This window comes from Mesoplodon mirus, assembly GCF_964341445.2.
Source record: "Mesoplodon mirus genome assembly, chromosome: 10".
In the NCBI taxonomy this organism is placed as follows: Eukaryota; Metazoa; Chordata; class Mammalia; order Artiodactyla; family Ziphiidae; genus Mesoplodon; species Mesoplodon mirus.
The window spans coordinates 56,369,394-56,391,501 of record NC_138986.1 but is presented as its reverse complement, the minus strand read 5'-3'; the positions used below and the strand labels follow the sequence as shown (position 1 = coordinate 56,391,501).

The window sequence follows — 22,108 nt, the reverse complement described above, 5'->3', positions numbered from 1 at the left end:
GGTAAAAGTATTCAAAAGTTTTTGTGGGATAGTCAGAAAAAGAGACACCTGAATATGCCTGAATTGTGAATACCCAGCCAAGAAAGCTGTTTAGCTGCAGATTTCCTCCTCTTCCAAGGTAACAAGGGCATTTAAAATGTGATCCATGGAAATGTGTTATCTAACTTGAAAGATTAGAAATCCAGGAAGAGTCCAGGAAGAGTCCAGGAAGAGAGGAAAATGAGTATAATATCCCCAAGGGTGGAAGAGGACTACATCTGTCACATTTGTAGTACTCTGTGTATCCCTGGGGAATACATTTTATATGTGATCATATATTACATAAAAATTAGGATTTTAACTGTCCTTTTTACCTTATGGTAAGCCCAAATATCTAGCTTTGAATTTAGTTACAGATTAATTTCTGATTCCTATGTGTTTTACCTAATTTCATTTAAAAATGCAGCATATATGGATTTTCCACAAATTGTCTTATGGTATAGAAAGTGATAGAAGATTGTGGGAAAAGTATGTATCTTGGAATTTGGAAAACCTGAGTTCATATCTCTTCTTGGCCTCTTCTTAGGGGTTCTTTATTATCTCTTCTTAGCTGTGTGACCTGCGAAAATTATTTAACCTCTTTGAAAAATGACAACTGTAAAATATTCCTAATAAAAATCACTTGAATCATATGAAAAGATGCTCAACATCATCTTTCCTTAGAGAACTGTGAATTTAGGAAACTATGAAAAATCACTACACACCTATTAGAATGAACAAAATCCAGAAAACTGACAACACCAAATGCTGATGAGGATATGGAACAACAGGAACTCTCATTCATTACTGGTGGGAATGCCAAGTGGTACAGCCACTTTGGCAGTTTCTTACAAAACTAAATGGACTCTTATATGATCTAACAATTGAATGCATTGGTATTTATCCAAATGAGTTGAAACATATCCATACAAAAACCTGCACATGGATGTTTATAGCAGCTTTATTCATAATTGACAAAACTTGGAAACAACCAAGTTGTCTTTCAGTAGGTGAATGGATAAGTAAACTATGCTATATTCAGACAATGAGATACTATTCAGCACTAAAAAGAAATTAGCTATCAAGCTATAAAAAGGCATGGAGAAAACATAAGTGTATATTACCAGGTGAAAGAAGCCAATCTGAAAAGGCTACATGTTATATGAAGCCAACTGTATGACATTCTGGAAAAGAGAAAACTCTAGACACAATAAAAAGATTAGTGGTTGCCAAGGATTAGAGGGGAGGGAGGGATGAATAGGTAAAGCACAGAGGAATTTTAGGGCAGTGAAGCTATTCTGTATGATACTTAACAGTGGTGAGCTACATGTCATTATATATTTGACAAATCCCATAGAAAGTACCACCCTAAGGTAAACTTTGAATGATAGTGATGTGTCATTGTAGATTCATCAAAAATAACAAATGTATCACTCTGGTGGGGGAAATTGAAAACGGGGGAGGCTAGGCATGTGTGGCAGCAGGCAGTATATGGGAACACTCTGAACTTTGCACTCAATTTTGCTGTAAACCTCAAACTGCTATAGAAATAAAGTCTATTAAAAATCCATTGAAAATTATTATATCTAAAATAATGAAATAATAATTAAAAAGTTATCTGCCAGGTACCTTTTGTTTAACTCTCCAAACAACTTTAAAAGCATTGGTAAATCAACTTAGAGATGAGATAACTGAGTCAGAAAATTAACCAATTTATCATTTATTTAATTAATATTTTCTTTGCCCCTACTATGTGCCAAGAATTGTGTTAGGCATTGGAGATACTATAATGAATCAATGTGGCTGTTATATTCCAGGGAAGTGGGACAATCAAAAAGGATGTAAGCCAACAAATAAAAAATTGAAGATAAATTAATTATTATGAGAAAATAAAGTGTTGAGGTAGAGAATAACAGGATTCTCTTTACATAAGGAACCCAGGAAAGTTTTCACATTTCATTTGAGCCTTAAAGGAAGCAAGGAAGCTCACCAATGTTTAAGGGCATTATAGACAGATAGAACAATATGTTAAAAGGCTCTGAGGTAGAAAATAGCAAGATATTTGAAGAACTGCAAGAAAACAGGATATTTAGAATTTAAAGAGAAGATGAGGTCGGAGAGGGAAAGGTAGAGTATAAACCTTTATGATGAATATTTTATTTATTTACCACACGTTTCTTGAACATCAACTAGTTGCCAGTCATTTAGTTAGGCACTGAAATATATTAATGAACATAATCTCTAATGTCTCCACACTCAAGAGTTTATATTCCAGTAGGGGAAGAAAGAAACACACACACCCCAATAAATAAATACACATTCATATGTACATACACACGTGCATATATACATGCATACATACTTCAGATTGGGCTATGAGGAAAATATAGCAAGGTAAAACAATAGAGAGTAACTTAGAAGGGAGAGGTAGTTTATATATAGTGTGCTTTTTCTGAAGAGGTGATATTTGAGCAGAGACCTGAATGATGAGAATGAAACAGCCATGTGAAGATCTTAGGAAAGATCCTCCCAGTCAGAAAAGGAGAGAAAAGAAGGCGATACAAAGACCTCGGGTCAGGAATGAGCTTGGCAAGTTTGAGGACAAGACCAGTGTTCCTGGACATGATGAGAGAGGGGAATGAGAAGCTAAGGTTAGAGAGGAAAGCGGGCAGGGCCTTGAAGGCCAGTGTAAGCAGTTTTGCTTTTATTCTAGTGTCAATGAAAAGGCACTGATAGGCTGTAAGCAGGTACATGATAAAATCATATTTACTTTTCACAAGATCTCTGTAACTTTCTGTGGAGAGTGGACTGTGGGGACATATAAATGGAAAAGAGAGGTAAGAGGCTACTATAGGAATCCAGACGAAAAATAAAGATTGCATGAACCACAGTGGCAGCAGGGATGGTGGGAAGAAATTGATGAGCTCAGAATATGTTTTGGGGCTTCCCTGGTGGTGCAGTGGTTAAGAATCCGCCTGCCAATGCAGGGGACATGGGTTCGAGCCCTGGTCTGGGAAGATCCCACATGCCGTGGAGCAACTAAGCCCATGCGCCCCAACTACTGAAGCCTGCACTCTAGAGCCCGTGAGCCACAGCTACTGGAGCCCGTGCTCCGCAACAAGAGAAGCCACTGCAATGAAAAACCCGTGCACTGCAATGAAGAGTAGCCCCCACTCGCCACAACCAGAGGAAAGCCCACACGCAGCAATGAAGACCCAACGCAGCCAAAAAATAAAATAAAATAAAATAATAAAATAAATTTATTTTAAAAAAATATGTTTTGACAGAAGAACTTGTACAATTTCCAAAGGTTAGAACAGAGAGTGAGAGTGACTCCCTAACTTTTGAGTTGATCACTTTTGTGAGTGCTGGAACCATTTATCAAGATGAAAACACGTGGTGGAACAACAGGTTTCAGGGGTCACGAGAAGGAATTTGAATGTTATTCTAAATGCATTGGCAGTCTAGGGATGGTTTGAAGTGATGGCGGTGATATAATTCAATGTATACTCTAAGAAGATCATTTTTGTTCCTCTGTAGTGAATGAGCAAAAAGGGAAGCAAGGATGATGCCTCAGTGACTGGCTTGAGTAACTGGAAACTTTCCATTTTCCGAAAGCAGAGAGAACTGAAAAGGTGTACAAGTTTGGGGGAAAAGAAGAATTCAGTTTGGGAATTAAGGGATGTGAGATGTCTATGAATGACTAAGTGGTGCTGACAAGTGCTGCTGGAGATGTGTGCCCAAGACTTACTTGTAGAGGTCTGGGTCAGATATATAAATTTTGGCGTCATCAGCATAAAGATGTTATTGAATTTGATGTGTATGGGTAAGATCATTTAGGGCTGTATTTTAAGAAAAGAAGGGGAGGGGGCCATAATCAAGTCTTAAGAGTCATCTACATTTAGAATAAGGTAGAAAAGAAACAACAACAGAGTGTCCTGAGAAGCAGGTTATTGGAACAAGTACATATACTTTGAAATTAATTCTATATAAGGAGACAGATTGATTATTAAGGGGAGAGAAGATGACTCAGTTAGTTAGGTCTTGGAGCAAGTGAAAGGTGATGGGGGTGTGCTGTGTATCTTTCTTTTTTGTCCCTCCAGATTCATTCTTCACTCTTCTTCACTCTCCCAGGAGGGTGACCTGTGTGAATCACATTAATAGACTGCTGTACCCTCTGACTTTTGATTGGTTTTGACTAATGGGAAGCCCCAGAAGGAGATCAAAGGGAGGGAAGACAGCAAGGTCATGGTTTCTATCCTCATGGACCCCTCCTGTAGTTGCCTTATACTGCTTATATCTCTCAACTGAATATCACTATTCTGCTCAAAATGGCATCCTGTGTTGGGACCCTGACTGATAAAAGAATCAGGATGTAAGTGTAGAGATTGGTCCAATAAGCACAGGGCCAATTCCTCCGTAGCAGTAGACAAAGGAAAGAGAAAATGAGCACAGATAAATGGCTCTGGTGGGTTTTGTGGTCTGAAGGTAAAGGTGTCACATGTGATTGCTTTTAATTTCTTGCTGAGGTAATTAACTGAGTATTAAGTGGGAAGCTGTAAATATAAAGAAAAATGGATAAAATGTTCATCTCATAGAGTTGGAAATGGATGCTACCATAAAATGTTTAAGGATATTAATTTTAGGTGTAAACAGTTAGCAGTGTTCTACTCTTCAGGAGTAGGCATGGGAAAGACAAAAAGTTGTTTACGTAAGGCATGGTTTTGTAAAGCCAAATACCCAAGCACAAGATGGGCAAAGGGCATGAGAATGCATGTAGTATAGAAATTATACTAATGGACCAAGGGATGTCGGGCTGACAGTGAAGTGAGGAAGGGGTTGATAGATAATGGAAGAATGTGGAGGTCACTGTGTTAGAGGTCTTTATGGAACTGAAGAATTGTAGGCATGGGTGTGATTGAACTATGAGTTGGATTAATGGGCTGTTAGAAATCCTAATTCAGAGGTATATCATTTTCTGAGAAATGCAGAGTGCAGTTTTGATCATGGGAGAGGGAGGCTAAATGAGAGAAGGATTTGACAATGAGGAGGTAAAAAGATTGTGACCATGCTGATCCAAATGGATTTTGAATAGAATAGAGAAGGTTGATAAGATTTGGAAGAGAGAAAAATTGTCATCCAGTTGCTAAAAATTTGAAAAGTAAAGGCTTCTCTTCCCACTAATCCCACAGATCTTAGTAAATCTTCTGATTCAAATTTCATTGGATAACAGCAATTGTAAAGAGAGAGCCGGGTGTAAGAGGGTAGCATGAACCTCAGAGAAGCAAAGATTATCTCAGGAGGCAGGGGAAGAAATGGTCTGGGGCCACAGTGAGGGGCAAGGGAAGGCACCAAATGTGCTGCTGACCCTGAGGGGTGTGGGGGTGACACTGAAGAGAGTGTCTGGGACAGAGGATATAGTTCAGTAAGGCAGGAATGAAAGGGACATTCCAAAAATTGCATGAAGATGTGGAACAAGGGTGCTGATCTTTGAGCAGGACTTCTTTCCCATGGTGGAACATCAGAAGAGCAGGAAACTGATCAAGCTAGAGAGTGCATGAAACAGTAGGATCAGGCCAGGTCAAAGGATATGGGAAGAAAGATGAAATTAGCCTTGTTTCTGAGATGAATATGGGCAAGCGGACACATGGCTGTTTGTCCAAAACTCCTTTAGGTATTATGGACCTCATGAGATGACTGTTGTTCTCCCGGGGTTGGGAAGAGGATGATTGCATTGCTAGATGGACTGGCTCAGCAGCCTCCTAAGCTTTTTCACTTTGCATTGTCTTTCTCTAAGAGAGAAGCTTCCAGAGGCTTTGCCCATTGTCATATAGTAAGTAGTAGAGCCAATTGCACCCTGGTTTAGTTATAGGACAATCTGTCACACCATGCTCCATCCACTCCCAATAAAATATGCTAATACATGGATTCTCTTAGTCCTTAGTTAAACATATAATCTTTAATAGGGCCTTACAGAGCCTTACAAGATTTGGTTCCTCACTTGCTCTTCATCCTTACCTTGTTCAGCTAATTCCCTCACATACTGGATGTGACTTCAATCATATTGATGGCTGTTGTCCTTGTCCCTAAGCACTCTAGTATCATATTGATCTCAGGCTTTTTACTGCTGTGTCCTTGTCCTGACATGCTCTTCTTTCAGATTTTCAAATGGCTAGACTCCTTCTCATCTTCTAGGTTCTAGTGCATGTTTCATCTCCTCAGAAAAGGTTTCCAGACATATTACTCAATTCTGTCTTATCTTCTCTTATCTTGCCAAGTACCTTGATGTCATTCAATATCTTTTTGCCCTAGTTTATGTTTTTCTACAATTTATCAGCATCAGAAGTAATGTGTTCTGGTCGTTTAGGCATTTATTATTGTTTTCTTCCCCTATATCATGAACTTCATTTCTCAGGGATTTCTCATTTATATAGAGGATGGCTGGCTCATAGTAGGCTCCATAAAATCTTGTTGGATGAATGCATAAACACTTGATAAACGTTAGTTTCTTCTTCTGTATTCTAAAGTAAGCTACTACTTTTTCTCTTATAATTATAGTAGTTGTAATTTTCATGGTTCTTAGAACAAAATGTGATAATGTATATAAAAGTCCCTAATTCAGTTCTTAGCACATGATAGGCAACTAGGTAATGACTTTTTTTCATTCTTTTATCAATAAACCTCACTGAAACAGCACACCAGAAATTAATTATATGGTATAATTCAAATTGGGGTATTATAATCATAGTGAAATTATGTCTTAGTATTATACACTGTATAGTATATATCTCATTATATATTATTTATTATATGTGATATAAGATGTGGTATAAGATATATAGCATTTTTATTATATAGTTGTGGTGAAGTTATATTTAAATATTCTCTTGTGAGACCCAAGTATTCCCGAAGTAATCTGCCTTCTTAGTGTTTCAAACTATATTAATTACAATTAGAAGAAAATAAAATTGACTGTTCTAAATTAATGTGAAATTTTCTATCTTGTAAGAAACTTATAATTGTGATAGTAAGTTTCATGATTAACTGACACTTCCTACCTTCATGTTCGCGTTTCCAGGAAGAACCCTATGTCCTGTTTAAGAAGTCTGACAAACCTCTTTATGGAAATGATCGATTTGAGGGCTATTGCATTGACCTCCTCAGAGAGTTATCTACAATCCTTGGCTTTACATATGAAATTAGACTTGTGGAGGATGGGAAATATGGAGCCCAGGATGATGCCAATGGACAATGGAATGGAATGGTCCGTGAACTAATTGATCATGTAAGTCCCTTTTCTCATTATTTATTAACTTTGGAAGATTTCTAATAGATTTGCTTTTTTTTTTTTTTTTGGATGGTCAGGGGTTAATAATGTCAAAGAACAGTAATGTATTTTAAGTAGTTATTTTTTTCAATAATGTTATTAAAAGTATATATTATTTTTGACAAACCTAAAGGATGTAAGGGATGTATATAGTTCTATTAGAAACAAATGTCTGTCTTAAATTAACTAGTAGTGAGTGATTTGATATCTTGAAGTATTTGGTCCTAATTTGTAAAATGGAATGTGGTTTCTTTTTTTTTATTTAACATCTTTATTGGAGTATAATTTAATTGCTTTACAATGTTGTATTAGTTTCTGCTGTACAACAAAGTAAATCAGCTATATGTATACATATATCCCCATATCCCCTCCCTCTTGCATCTCCCTCCCACCCTCCCTATCCCACCCCTCTAAGTGGTCACAAAGCACCATTGTGGCTGCTTCCCACTAGTTATCTATTTTACATTTGGTAGTGTATATATGTCAGTGCTACTCTCTCACTTCGTACCAGCTTACCCTTCCCTGTCCCCGTGTCCTCAAGTCTATTCTCTACATCAGCATCTTTATTCCTGTCCTGCCCCTGGGTTTGTCAGAACCATTTGGGTTTTTTTTTTTAGATTCCATATATATGTGTGTTAGCATACAGTATTTGTTTTTCTCTTTCTGACTTACTTCACTCTCTATGACAGACTCTAGGTCCATCCACCTACTACAAATAACTCAGTTTCGTTTCATTTCTTTTTATAACTAATATTCCATTGTATATATGTTCCACATCTTCTTTATCCATTCATCTGTCGATGGACACTTAGGTTGCTTCCACATCCTGGCTATTGTAAATAGTGCTGCAATGAATATTGTGGTACATGTCTCCTTTTGAATTATGGTTTTCTCAGGGTATATGCCCAGTAGTGGGATTGCTGGGTCATATGATAGCTCTATTTTTAGTTTTTTAAGGAGCCTCCATACTGTTCTCCATAGTGGCTGTATCAATTTCCATTTCCCGCAATGGTGCAAGAGGGTTCCCTTTCCTCCACACCCTCTCCAGCATTTATTGTTTGTAGATTTTTTGATGATGGCCATTCTGACTGGTGTGAGGTGATACCACATTGCAGTACTGATTTGCATTTCTCTAATGATTAGTGTTGTTGAGCATCCTTTCATGTGTGTGTTGTCAATCTGTATATCTTCTTTGGAGAAATGTCTATTAAGGTCTTCTGCCCATTTTTGGATTGGGTTGTTTGTTTTTTTGATATTGAGCTTCATGTGCTGCTTATATATTTTAGAGATTAATTCTTTGTCAGTTGCTTTGTTTGCAAATATTTTCTCCCATTCTAAGGTTGTCTTTTTGTCTTATTTATGGTTTCCTTTGCTGTGCAAAAGCTTTTAATTTTCATTAGGTCCCATTTGTTTATTTTTGTTTTTATTTCCATTTCTCTAGGAGGTGGTTAAAAAGGATCTTGCTGAGATTTATGTCACAGTGTTCTGCCTGTTTTCCTCTAAGAGTTTTATAGTGTCTGGCCTTACATTTAGGTCTCTAATCCATTTTGAGTTTATTTTTGTGTATGGTGTTAGGCACTGTTCTAATTTCATTCTTTTACATGTAGCTGTCCAGTTTTCCCAGCACCACTTTTTGAAGAGGTCTTTTCTCCATTGTATATTCCTGCCTCTTTATCAAAAATAAGGTGACCATATGTGCATGTGTTTATCTCTGGGTTTTCTATACTGTTTCATTGATCTGTATTTCTGTTTTTGTGCCATAAGCATACTGTCTTGATTACTGTAGTTTTGTAGTATAGTGTGAAGTCAGGTAGCCTGATTCCTCCAGCTCTGTTTTTCTTTCTCAAGATTGCTTTGGCTATTTGGGGTCCTTTGTGTTTCCATACAAATTGTGAAATTTTTTGTTCTAGTTCTGTGGAAAATGTCATTGGTAGTTTCATAGGGAGTGCATTGAATCTGTAGATTGCTTTGGGTAGTATCCTCACTTTCACAATGTTGATTCTTCCAATCCAAGAACATGGTATATCTCTCCATCTGTTAGTATCATCTTTAATTTCTTTCATCAATGTCTTATAGTTTTCTGCATACAGGTCTTTTTTCTCCTTAGATAGGTTTATTCCTAGGTATTTTATTCTTTTTGTTGCAGTGGTAAATGGGAGTGTTTCCTTAATTTCTCTTTCAGATTTTTCCTCATTAGTGTATAGGAATGCAAGAGATTTCTGTGCATTAATCTTATATCCTGCAACTTTACCAAATTCATTGATTAGCTCTAGTAGTTTTCTGGTGGCATCTTTAGGATTCTCTGTGTATAGTATCATGTCATCTGCAAACAGTGATAGTTTTACTTCTTCTTTTCCAATTTGTATTCCTTTTATTTCTTTTTCTTCTCTGATTACCGTGGCTAGGACTTCCAAAACTATGTTGAATAATAGTGGTGAGAGTGGACATTCTTGTCTTGTTCCTGATCTGAGAGGAAATGCTTTCAGTTTTTCACCATTGAGAATGATGTTTGCTGTGGGTTTGTCATATATGGCCTTTATTATGTTGAGGTAGGTTCCCTCTATGCCCACTTTCTGGAGAGTTTTTATCATAAATTGGTGTTGAATTTTGTCAAAAGCTTTTTCTGCATCTATTGAGATGATCATATGGTTTTTATTCTTCAGCTTGTTAATATGGTGTATCATGTTGATTGATTTGTGTATATTGAAGAATCCTGCATCCCTGAGATAAATCCCACTTGATCATGGTGTATGATCCTTTTAATGTGTTGTTGGATTCTATTTGCTAGTATTTTGTTGAGGATTTTTGCATCTATATTCATCAGTGATATTGGCCTGTAATTTTCTTTTTTTGTAGTATCTTTGTCTGGTTTTGGTATCTGGGTGATGGTGGCCTCATAGAATGAGTTTGGGAGTGTTCCTTTCTCTGCATTTTTTGGAAGAGCTTGAGAAGGATGGGTGTTATCTCTTCTCTAAATGTTTGATAGCATTCACCTGTGAAGCCATCTGGTCCTGGACTTTTGTTTGTTGGAAGATTGTTAATCACAGTTTCAATTTCATTACTTGTGATTGGTCTGTTCATATTTTCTGTTTCTTCCTGCTTCAGTCTTGGAAGGTTATGCCTTTCTAAGAATTTGTCCATATCTTCCAGGTTGTCCATTTTATTGGCATAGAGTTGCTTGTGGTAGTCTCTTAGGATGCTTTGTATTTCTGTGGTGTCTGTTATAACTTCTCCTTTTTCATTTCTAATTTTATTGATTTGAGTCCTCTCCCTCTTTTTCTTGATGAGTCTGTCCAATGGTTTATCAATTTTGTTTATCTTCTCAAAAAAACAGCTTTTAGTTTTATTGATCTTTGCTATTGTTTTCTTTGTTTCTATTTCAGTTATTTCTGCTCTGATCTTTATGATTTCTTTCCTTCTGGTAACTTAGGGTTTTGTTTGTTCTTCTTTGTCTAGTTCCTTTAGGTGTAAGGTTAGATTGTTTATTTGAAATTTTTCTTGTTGAGGTAGGCTTGTATAGCTATAAACTTCCCTTTTAGAGCTTGTTTTGCTGTATCCCATAGGTTTTGGATCGTGGTGTTTTCATTGTCATTTGTCCCTAGGTATTTTTTGATTTCCTCTTTGATTTCTTCAGTGATCTCTTGGTTATTTAGTAATGTAGTGTTTAGCCTCCATGTGTTTGTGTTTTTTACGTTTTTTCCCATGTAATTCATTTCTAATCTCATAGCGTTGTGGTCAGAAAAGATGCTTGATATGATTTCAGTTTTCTTAAATTTACTGAGGCTTGATTTGTGACCCAAGATGTGATCTTCTTAAATAATTCTGAAAGCTTCCCACTTCTCTCCATCCCCACGGTCACATGGATTAAGTTCCCAATATGAGAATCTTCCCCTTTTTATCTGTTATCTAACTATATCATTCAACTAAAGTCTTGTTTCAGGAAGAGAAATCTGATCATGCCCCTCTTTTGCATAAAATCTTTCAGTAGTTTTCATTGTCCTAAGGATATACTACCAACTGTATAATATATTTACAAGCCCTTCTACATTTGGTTATTGTTTCTCTCCTATGGAAATCTTTCTGACCCTTCAAATAGACTCTCAGACCTTCTCCACCCTGCTATCTGTGTTGGGAAGTTCCCCTACATAGAGTAAAGCAACAGGGCTTCCAGTCAGTGTTCCAAGGGAGAGAGGAGAGTAAGGTTAGAATATTTCTTTTCCTCCTCATTCCCTGAGGTGTCGTCTTGAGCTGGCTTGTGCCCCCTCACTGAACGTCACAGTTTCTCATAATGGTGCCTGCTCTACACAAATGTCTCTCCTGCTCCCAGTTCCAGTTTACACCCTACATAGCTTTGTTTAATTCTGATCTTAGGGGTGGTTACCACTTAGCTGCTAATAGCCTTGGGTTCCTGCACCATCCCTTAAAATTTCCATTCACCAGTGGTTCTCAAAGTATATTCCATAGACCTGCAGAATCAGTATCACTTTCAAACATGTTAGAAATGCAAATTTTCAGGTCCTACTCTAGACCTACCAGGTCTGAAACTCTGCAGTGAAACCTGGCATTCTCCATTTTAACAAGCCTTACTGATGAGATTCTGATGTTCCCTGAAGTTTGAGAATCACAAGTCCTTTTGTGAGTAAACCCTGCTCAGGTATCTTCATTTGAGTGTGCACCTATTTTCTGTTGAGACCCTGACTGGTGAAACTTTTTATATTTTCACTTATCCTGATCTCTCCAGCCACATCCAGGTGGGCTTTATTCAGTCTTGTTCTCCTTTGCCTCCAGTCTAGTTTTCTGTCCCCAGCACTCTCAACCCCAGTCCAGCTCACCTCATCTAAATTGCTTTTGCAGTGAGAGGCCCGCGTACTGCAAAAAAAAAAAAAAAAAAAAAAAAAGGAAAATCTTTATCAAGACTATTTTACTGTATCAGTTCACTGCATCCACAGTCTTCTGTATTGAGGTATACACATGGTAGCGTTCATTTGCTTCAAATATACTGAAAATAACTAGGAGACACAAATAACAGGATTGCAGAAGTGTTCAGCATTCAAGAATATTTATTGAAAGAATGACACAAATGGTCCACAGTGTGCCACAACAAATGTGAAACTCAAGCATCTTGCTCCTTAGAGAATATGTGACTTATTTTCCAAATGCTTTTCTTCTTATGTTGACTTCCAGGGGCCACAATGAAAGTGTCTATTCATGCTCCAAGGAAAAAAATAAGGAGTGACATATTTTCCTCAGAAAATTAAAAGCATCATAACTTTTTGAATAATATTTTATGAAATATTTGATCAAGTTTTTCACTCTTAAAAGCAAGCGTAGCTATTAAACCTGACATAGAAGTGATGAGTACACAGAAACTTGCTAATGCAACCATTATATTAAGTTGGACATACATTTGCTTGTAGCTTTGGGCTATGTATTCCTTATGGCTAATAACTTATTTGTGGGCTCATGAGACAACTGTTTTTTGTTATTCGTAAATCCAACTAGAGTTATTCATAAGCATGAGGGGAAACACCTAAACTGCAATAAGCTAGCAGCACATATTATTATGGGACTCCTTGAAGGAGACAAGGGCTGTTGCATTACTTTCCAGTCTTTGGTGATGTTTGCCTTGGAGGCGGAAAACCAGGAAGATTTATGCTTGTAAACATCCATACATAAGTTAATAAAGCAGGATGTCAAGTCTCTTTTTGTGCAGGCTAAAAATAGACCTCAGATCTGTCCCGACCTTCCAGTTTTACACCCACCAACCTAGTTCAGACACTTGCCACCTCATTATGTATTTATTATGTACCTCCTGCCTCTTCTGTAGGAATCCACCTACACATCATAGTCATGTTCTTCTTTAATAACTAGTGACTTCTCAAAGCTGTCCCACTCAAAGTATTGCAGAGATACCAATAGATTGTACTATAAACTTTCAAGTACGCATGTTGACCTTTCATTTATTTCTCACTGTCCCCTGACATCTAGTGGCTCATGCAGTCCTTAAGCTCTTTCACCTTGTCACCTGTTTTAAAGTATGCCTCCAGGGTTCCATGTTGGGACTCTGCTTACCTGGGCTTTTCCTGATCATTTCACACTTCTAAAGAGCCCACTTATATGAACACCTGTAGAACTCCTACTTCTGGTGCTTGATCACAGACACTCCTTGCTACTTGGAATCCTTTGTCCTTTCATCTTTCACACAGAATAAGCCCCAGCTGGAGGCAAATTTCGGAATGCCTTTAAGCCAGTGATCTGCAGGGGGCTTCTCTGATCTAGTGTCCTAATGCTGATAAAATCTGTGAGGGAATACTGTGTACTCATACTCCTCAGATCTACAGTTACTTCTTAACTGCAAATTTGGGAATTTGGGTGCTATCTATCTATCTATCTACCTATGCTGTGTAGCCTTGGGAAAGCTATGTATTCTGTTTTAAGGTCAGTTTCATCACATGTACCAGGGGAATAATGATACTCACTCATAGAATGAAGGTGTGGATTGAATGTTAATATCTGAGAGTGGAGCAGCACTGTAGCCATGTTTAACTTATTCAGATACATCAGTGGCAAAGCAGAGATGGGGGAGGGATGGGGGAGACACAGGGAAGGGGAGAAGGATAACAACAGGGAGAAAGAACAAATTAAATGTTGTCGGACAGTGATGCTGAACCCACTGTAGGTCTCGTGACTTACTACTGTGTGAAAGCTCCTGGCACAGATGTATACTCTCACGTACACAGATACAGACTTTTAAAAAAAGAAGTAACCTAACTTCTAGTCAAAAATTGCTAATTAATCTGGTATGCAACTATAGGAATTGAGTTCAGTTCCATGACTGGAATGTCTAATGAGTCTTCGAATCATATTTGAGAAGCTGACTCTGAGGACATGAATGTATTACACAGGTTTGTTACCTGTCAAATAGGAAATATTATTATTATTATTACTGTTAATATATCCAAAGGGATACCAAATGTTTTCTTTCATGTTGATTTATCTTGGCTATTAAACACCAGGAGTTAATTTGATTATGGTTAAACCATGATTGTATTTAAAACAGATAATTGACAATATGTATGCTATGGTATTATCAGAGGGCATTTTTTTATCATTACGACTAAAAAACAAGAGATTTTTAAAGCCATATTCTCAGTCTTTTTACATCATTAGAATTGTTTAGATCAGACTATGAGAAGTGTTTGTTGTTACTTAGCTCTTTAAGAGATGTCAAAGAACTTTACCACTTCTTTAGGCTTAGAAAGACTTCTCTTTTAATATTATTAACGTTTGTGGTTGGTAAGAGAGTGGATTAGTCAATAAAAGCTTTTTTTTTCTTTTTAATGAAGCTCTTTTTTATAACTTCAAGTGCTGTTGAAATTTTAAAAGCAAACAAACAAAAACTTGATCATTTGACAGATTAAAAAAAGAATGAGAAAATTTCTGTTTTAGTTTATAAAACAACTATGGCAAAGTGGGAAGTCTGTTAGGACCTAATTCCCCCTTATTTTACATAATTTTTAAGAAGACCAGTGATGCTATGGTTTTCCAGCTGCCTGAATGCTTCCCAGCGTGCTGCCTCAGCAATGCAATCAGTGTTTAACAGTATCAAGCCTTTTATGATTCATGAATGAGCCTTGGAGGACCTCACTTACTTTGTCTTGCCTTCTAATTGGTCTTTTATTACATACTAGGGAGGAAATCAAACATTTGTTTTTCAAGGAACAGTCTCCAGGTATTATCACAAAAATGAAAAGGCTAAATCAAAAAACAGTTTTTAACTAAATAGGAATTGACTTGTGCTGTAGCTTTGAATTTTGATATTATGTTGTCTCAACTCTGCATTCTAGTGGAAGCATTCTAGTATTTCAGTTAAAAAAAATTGAATAGGGTTAATATTATTATCACTATTATATTTTTTTTAATTTTGGGAAAAATCACTAAAACATAGAAGTACAAATTTATTTATAATTTCCTATGACCCAGAAGCGGCAACTGTAAACATGTTTGTTAACTTTGCTTCAAGTTTCTCTCTTTTAATACAAAAGTTATAAAACATTACAGATAATGTTGAAGTCCCTTACTCACCGTAAAATTTCTCAATTTAGTAATTTCCAAATCAATTGTAAAAGATAAAATTACATTTCCCTCATCCCTCCCCACATGTAACCATTCTTAAGTTTGATGTTCTCCTGGTCTATTTTGTATAAATTTCTTAAAGTATTTGGTAGTATTTTTATTTAACCAGTCTCTACTGAGATTCAAATTATTTCCAGTGTTATGCTATGAAAACAAATGCTGTCAGAAAGAGCCATGTCTTGTCTTGTTTCCTGGAGCACCTGTGTCAAGAGGTTCTCTAAGAGATGTACTGGGAAAGGAATTGCTAGTCAGAGTTTATGGATATTTTCAGTTTCATTAGATATTGAAAATATTGTTCTACAAATTGTTTTACCAATTTACTTTTTTTGCCAGTAGTTTGTAAGAGTTCTGCTTCTCTGCAAAATCGCTAACATGAGATTCTCACTATTTGAATTTGGTCAGTCTAAAGACACATGGAATCCCATTGCTTTAATTTATATTCCCTGATTACTAGCCTTTTCCCACTCTCTCCATACTTATTAACTTTTTAGTTTCTCTTTCCTGAAAATCCCATTTACTTCCTTTGCCTTTCCTTATTGATACATAGTAATTTGTTATATTTTCTGAATACTGATAATGCAAATATTTTTCCTGGTTAGGATCATGTCATTTAATTTGTTTAAAGCATGTGTATATGCACATGTCTGTGTTTGTGTGAGTTTTGGTATGAAGTTTTAAAGTTTGAGTTTGTTAATTTACTTATTTTTTTCTTCATAGTTGTGATGTTTTCACTTCTTTGTTGGGGAAATTCTTCCTTAACTGGAACTCATTAAGATATTCTATTATTTAAGAGTCTTAACATTTTTGTTTTTCAAATTTAATTCTTTCACCACATGCAGTTTGTTCATTAAGTCCACACAGATTGGACTTCAACTTAAGTAAAAGTCTGAACTCCTTCCACTCTTTTCATGAAGATAGACAACCAAATAGTCCAGGCCAGACATATTTGTTAATAATTTTCTTTTCTCTGAAAAAAAAGCAACTTAGAAAGCAATTGATTTTTACTTTCAGTGAGAAATCTTGTGACTGTTAACTTAGACCTTAGAGCTAGGTATTAGGAAGAGCACATGATGTGTTAAAAAGGGCTAATGTAGTTCTCTATAATTGAAATTTTTTTCTCAGTGGTTTAAACAGCAAGTTGCTGAAAGTGGAAATGTAGTGTCAAATAGTTGAGAGACAAAACTATTGAGAAAATTACTCCAGAAGCAGGAGACCACAGACCAGTATAATTCTGATTTATACTATGTAATAGATTATGATTCACTAGAAATTATCCCATAATTGGTACTTAGCAACCGCTTGTTGAATGTCTCTTCTGGGAGAGACACTGTTAACTACAGCATTAACAATACCTTTTAAATATAATGGTTTTATTTGCTTTTTTCTATGTACTTTCACGGTAACATTGACGTCATGTTTAGAAATATTTGTGTTTTTTAAACATAAGTTTTTTTTTTAAACTTTGAAATTTTGATGTATTCTCAAGATTTTTAAAATAAATTATTTCCCTAATAATGATCTCTTGGTATGCTATTTAGTTGTAATATTATAGCAAAAACCGTCATTAAGGATTATTTTATTTTGTAATTATATAATAAATTATTGAATAAATATCCTCCATGGATACTACTGAGTTCTTCAAACATGATTCTTGAACTTAAAATACTTAAAATATTGGTAAAATAAATTGTTTGGACATAAATATTGTCAGAAAAAATAGCACAAGACATAATTTGAAGTTTAAGAGGAAGTAAAATGCTAAATTGGGATTATAGAGACTCCTATAGATGTATAGAAACTCCTAACACTCCTATACATCCTATACATAATTTTGCCTCTGACAAAACAATACACAACTAATCAGTCTCACACTGCAGGACACTGAAACTTTTCTTTGACATAGTCAGGAAAGGCTTCTTAAAAAAAGAAAGCTTTTAAAAAGCTTTTTAAATGAACAGAGGGAAACAGATTAGAATGGAGAAGGCTTGAAGTTGAGAATTTGATGATGACTCAAACAAATAAAGTACTATATAAAAATGAAAGTAGAAAAATAAATTAAGGGCAAGGGTATTCTGGGAGAAAACTGCCCACAGGAGCAGATCAAAAATCTAGAATTATTTGAGTTCAATAATAAGAAGTTTGTATTTGAGTCAGAGAGTGAATTTACAGTGACACTGTTAAAGCAGGGGACTGGAAAATCTGTTTATCTGTGGTATATGGCATTATTTAATAATAAACACTGATTTGCATCTACCATTATCAGAAAAGCAGAATAAATGTAATTGAAATCAGATATAAACAAATGTGGCTTTAAAATTTTTTTTTATTTTATATTGGAGTATAGTTGATTAACAATGTTGTGTTAGTTTCAGGTGTACAGCAAAGTGGTTCAGTTATACGTATACATGCATCTATTCTTTTTCAAATTCTTTTCCCATTTAGGTTATTATAGAGAATTGAGCAGAGTTCCCTGTGCTATATAGTAGGTCCTTGTTGGTTCTCTATTTTAAATAAATGTGGCTTTTTTTTTAAGGTGACATTTCCTTTAGAACATAAAACAAATCTAAGCAGTAACAAAACAAAGTCCTAAACAAAAGCTAAAAAAAATTCTAAAGTACAATCATAGCATGAATTTTCTTAATAGAATCAATATCATGTTTTTGTTAACTGTGCTTGGATTTTCCTTTCTCGTGAGTTATGTGGAATTGCTTTTCAAAGTAAATTTGAATAATGGAAATAATATAATTGCCAAAAAATGATATTCTTCATGATATCCCTAAATGCAAGTATAATTCAATACTAGTAACTCAGCATTTTTCTGTCTGTCATAATTTTAGCTACTAAAGATATATAGATAAATATGAATTCTAGGTGAGATAGGCACATAAATAATTTTTATATACTTCAGGTAATGCAATAATAGAGATATTCCCAAGATATTTTGGGAAAACTGAGGGATATATATCTAATCCTGTCTGGGAGGAAAAGGATCAAGGAAGTCTTTAAGCTTAAATTGTAAGAAAATGACAGATGCTTTTTCCAATACACTATATTTAATGCTGCAGTTAATTTAATTTTAGCGTGCAGTTCTACTTGAAGGATATTATTTTATATAACATCACACATGACTAAAATAGTGAACTACAACTTGGTCAGGTTCACTTAAATGTATTGAGAAACAATTGAATTTAAGATAAACTCTGATCTGATTCAGAAAATTTTTGAAGACAGGATTAACAAAAGGAAAAAAGATTTCTGTATCTCTTTGTCTGATAGGTTTATTTTTATTAATTAAGAACAATCTATTGAGAATGAATTTATTTGTTAGCATGTAATTACATTAACCTTAACCAGTGTTGTTTTATGCTAAAATCATGTGTCTGCACCCACAGAATTTCCTAGTCACTTCAAATTACATTTAAGGTTTTCTGGTTCCTCGAGGACATTAAGTTTGCTAAAGATAAAGCTGTTGAAGGGAAAAATTTATTTCTCACAGATTTAATTATGATGATATTTCTGATCAAATTTTTTAAAACATTATCCAACTTGGATTATTGGAAGATCAGAGATACTGTCTATGGGATATATTCAAGTACAAATATATTTACTTGTTTATGTGACAATATTTAGTTTAGTATTAGACAATATAAAACTATATTTTATGTCCTTGTATTTTCTTCTCTTTGGAAATGACTAACTTTGATACCTTATGATACACTATACTCTTTTCTTTCACCTTAGATTAATTTTTTAGCAACATTTAGATTCCAAATATTCTCTCTGATGTCACTTTGTTTTTCAATAGATACATCTTCAGGCTTCTCTCTCAGTTTACAATATAAGCTCTGGGAGAAACTGTATCTCTAGGACTTAGCAACAGTGCCTAATACACAACAGATTCTTAATGAGTGTTTGTTAAATAAATCCACCCTATTTTCCATCGCTGTCAGTTTGGCCAATGCCGCTTACAAATCTACTTACAAATAGGAGTACGTCTCAAATGAATTTCCCCAACCGTCACACTCTGGCGGTCGACTTCCATGCTTTTTCTCCTCCCTGTAGGTGTCAGTGCCTTCCCTGAAGCAGGAATGATTTCCGTTCACCTTGGTACCTTCCATAACAGTCACCGCAGGACCTCACACAGGGTGGAGATGGTTAATAAATATCTGTAGAATAAACGAATGTGTAATAGTTGTCCACCTCACCTGTACCCCTCTACACACTACGGGAGTACAGTAAACCTCACCTTACACCTGTGACTCTACTCCAAGCCATAGCTGTGCTATCATCACAGATTCCTTCTGAAAAAAATAAATTTGGGTAAGATTGTTGAACTTAAGAGAAGTTAGAACTTTAAAATGGAGAAATTAGTCATAGCTACAGAATAATAGGTAAAGGCATTCTGAAATAATATCCCAAATGTAGGCACATAGGAAAGTCATCTTCAAATGTTTCTCAAACAAATATTGGCAGATATATCAGATAATACATGATGTAATAATAGGAGGGCATGAGCTAAGGAAAACACTTAGGATAAGACACTTAGAGTAGGTAGCTGTGTACTTACACCCCCCCCAAAATAATAGGTACACAAAAGGTTAAAATTGTCACAGTTGTATTTGTATAAATTAAATGAAACCTGATTAGCTAAGACACAATCAAAAGATAGCTTGTCCTCAGGGAAGGAGCAGAATAGAAATATTGTGTGCACTGTAAACAAAGGTCATCAATATAAAAGTAACGATTTTAGCATCAGCTTGTTAGGAAAACAAGTCATACTGGTCATCTGAGAGTTTATCTTTTAAATACTATAACATCATCTTTATGGATGGAAACATTTCTAGAATGCATTACATATACTTCACTCTTTGAAACTGTAGTTCAGTGAACATAATCCAAACTCCAGTTGAAAACTTTATATCTGTCAGTGCTTTCATGATAATATTATACTTTACATTGCAATCACCCAGGAATATGAAATTCATTGCTACCATTTTTTTTTCCTATGGTTTGTGCTTGAAATGCTGCAAACATTTGCTCAGTAACCATACATTTTGACTCTTATCTTTTTCATAGGTTCAAATGGGTACTTGATTGATTAACCCAGTCCCTGTTTCCCAACCACTCCAAATGTACTTACCTCACATTCTATCTCAACTTATCTTCTTCAGCTTATTTCCTGTTATCTTTTATTTATTCCAAACTTCCTAACATACATTTTACCTGCTTTCCTACATAAACCATTACACAGACTAGGTAAATTTTATGTCGATTTTCAACCAGCATTTAAATAATTTGAAAAGCAGTATTTTTAAAGATAATCAGATCTGTACTATGATGATATTTCTTCCTAAGTACCCATACGGGGCATTAAGAACCAGAGCATGCATTCTTGGGGATAAAAACCCACATCTACTATTTTTTCTCTCATTTTCTCCAGTGCTTATTACACAGTTATTCAAGAGTTACTGAGCTAACTAAACACACAGAATTGATTTTGAAACCAGAATATTAATTTTTATGGGAGTGTAAAAGGATCAGTGCTTTTTAGTATTCTTACTCCTATTCCATAGGTGCAAATAAAAACCAGTTTAGAAACCAGCCAACCTAGAAATCAAAGGACAAAGCCTAGGTAGTCAGATCTCTTGTCCTGTACTATGATGATATTTCTTCCTAAGTACCCATACAGGGCATTAAGAACCAGAGCATGCATTCTTGGGGATAAAAACCCACATCTACTATTTTTTCTCTCATTTTGCTAAGAAGACTATCACAAACATTTTATCTCAAGGATGTTACAGTACAGTTAAGTGAGCTATCGTTTTTTAAAGAAACAACTGTTTTTCTTGATTAGATTGCTAAGAGATTAGTGATGGTGATAATCTCCAAGACAGTTTCATTTTTATCATCTAAATTTGTTCCCTTTTTCTTATTTCTTGACTTCTTTTGGATTGAATGGATTTTCTTTGGTCTCATTCCTTTTTTCCTCTATTAGTTTAAACTTATAAGCTTTATTTTTATTTATTATTTTAGTGGCTATTTTAGCAAACATACTTAACGAGCTATCAATATCAAAACAATGCAAGGGCCTTAGAAAACTTAAACTGTGGGATGAGCTTTATTCTAGTTGACCTACCGAATATGAGTGTGCTAGAGTATGTTGGTTTTATACAAAAGTCTCCAGTCTGATCTTTCATTTTGCATTTTGCATGAGATTCAGGCCTTATCTCTGATTTTGAGTTCTTACTGATCAAACCTTAAACACTAGCCTATGAAGATTTGCCCAATGTCCTCCGGGCAAATGTCAGCTCAAAATCTTTGGCTTCATATTTTCTTCATTTTAGTTGCTCTGAATTAAAAGTATTCTTCCAGACATTTAATCCTCTGGAAATGTGTCTGGTGGGACATTCCTACAAATACCTAGTCCCTTCCATTGTATATTGGATTTTGGTATTGTCGATTTCATTTTTTTGGGAAATGACACTTTCCTGACCCCAATCCCCAAATGGGAGAACATCAAAATTAAAAATTTAATATTTAATTTATTAAACAAAAACATGGGAATTATAAAACAGACAGCAATGTGATTAATATCACTGAGAATAAATATATTAAACAAGAAGCCGG

At 35.3% G+C, this 22,108-nt stretch overlaps 1 protein-coding gene across 5 annotated transcripts in view; it reads left to right on the top strand.

The window, feature by feature from the left end:
- Positions 1-22,108, top strand: part of GRIK2 (glutamate ionotropic receptor kainate type subunit 2) — a 648,281-nt gene that overhangs the window by 465,214 nt on the left and 160,959 nt on the right. For all 5 annotated transcript variants that reach the window (XM_082633756.1, XM_082633753.1, XM_082633752.1 and 2 more), the window contains one exon: positions 7,097-7,303. In XM_082633756.1, the coding sequence (XP_082489882.1) occupies positions 7,097-7,303 (207 nt within the window). The remainder of the gene's footprint in view (positions 1-7,096; positions 7,304-22,108) is intronic.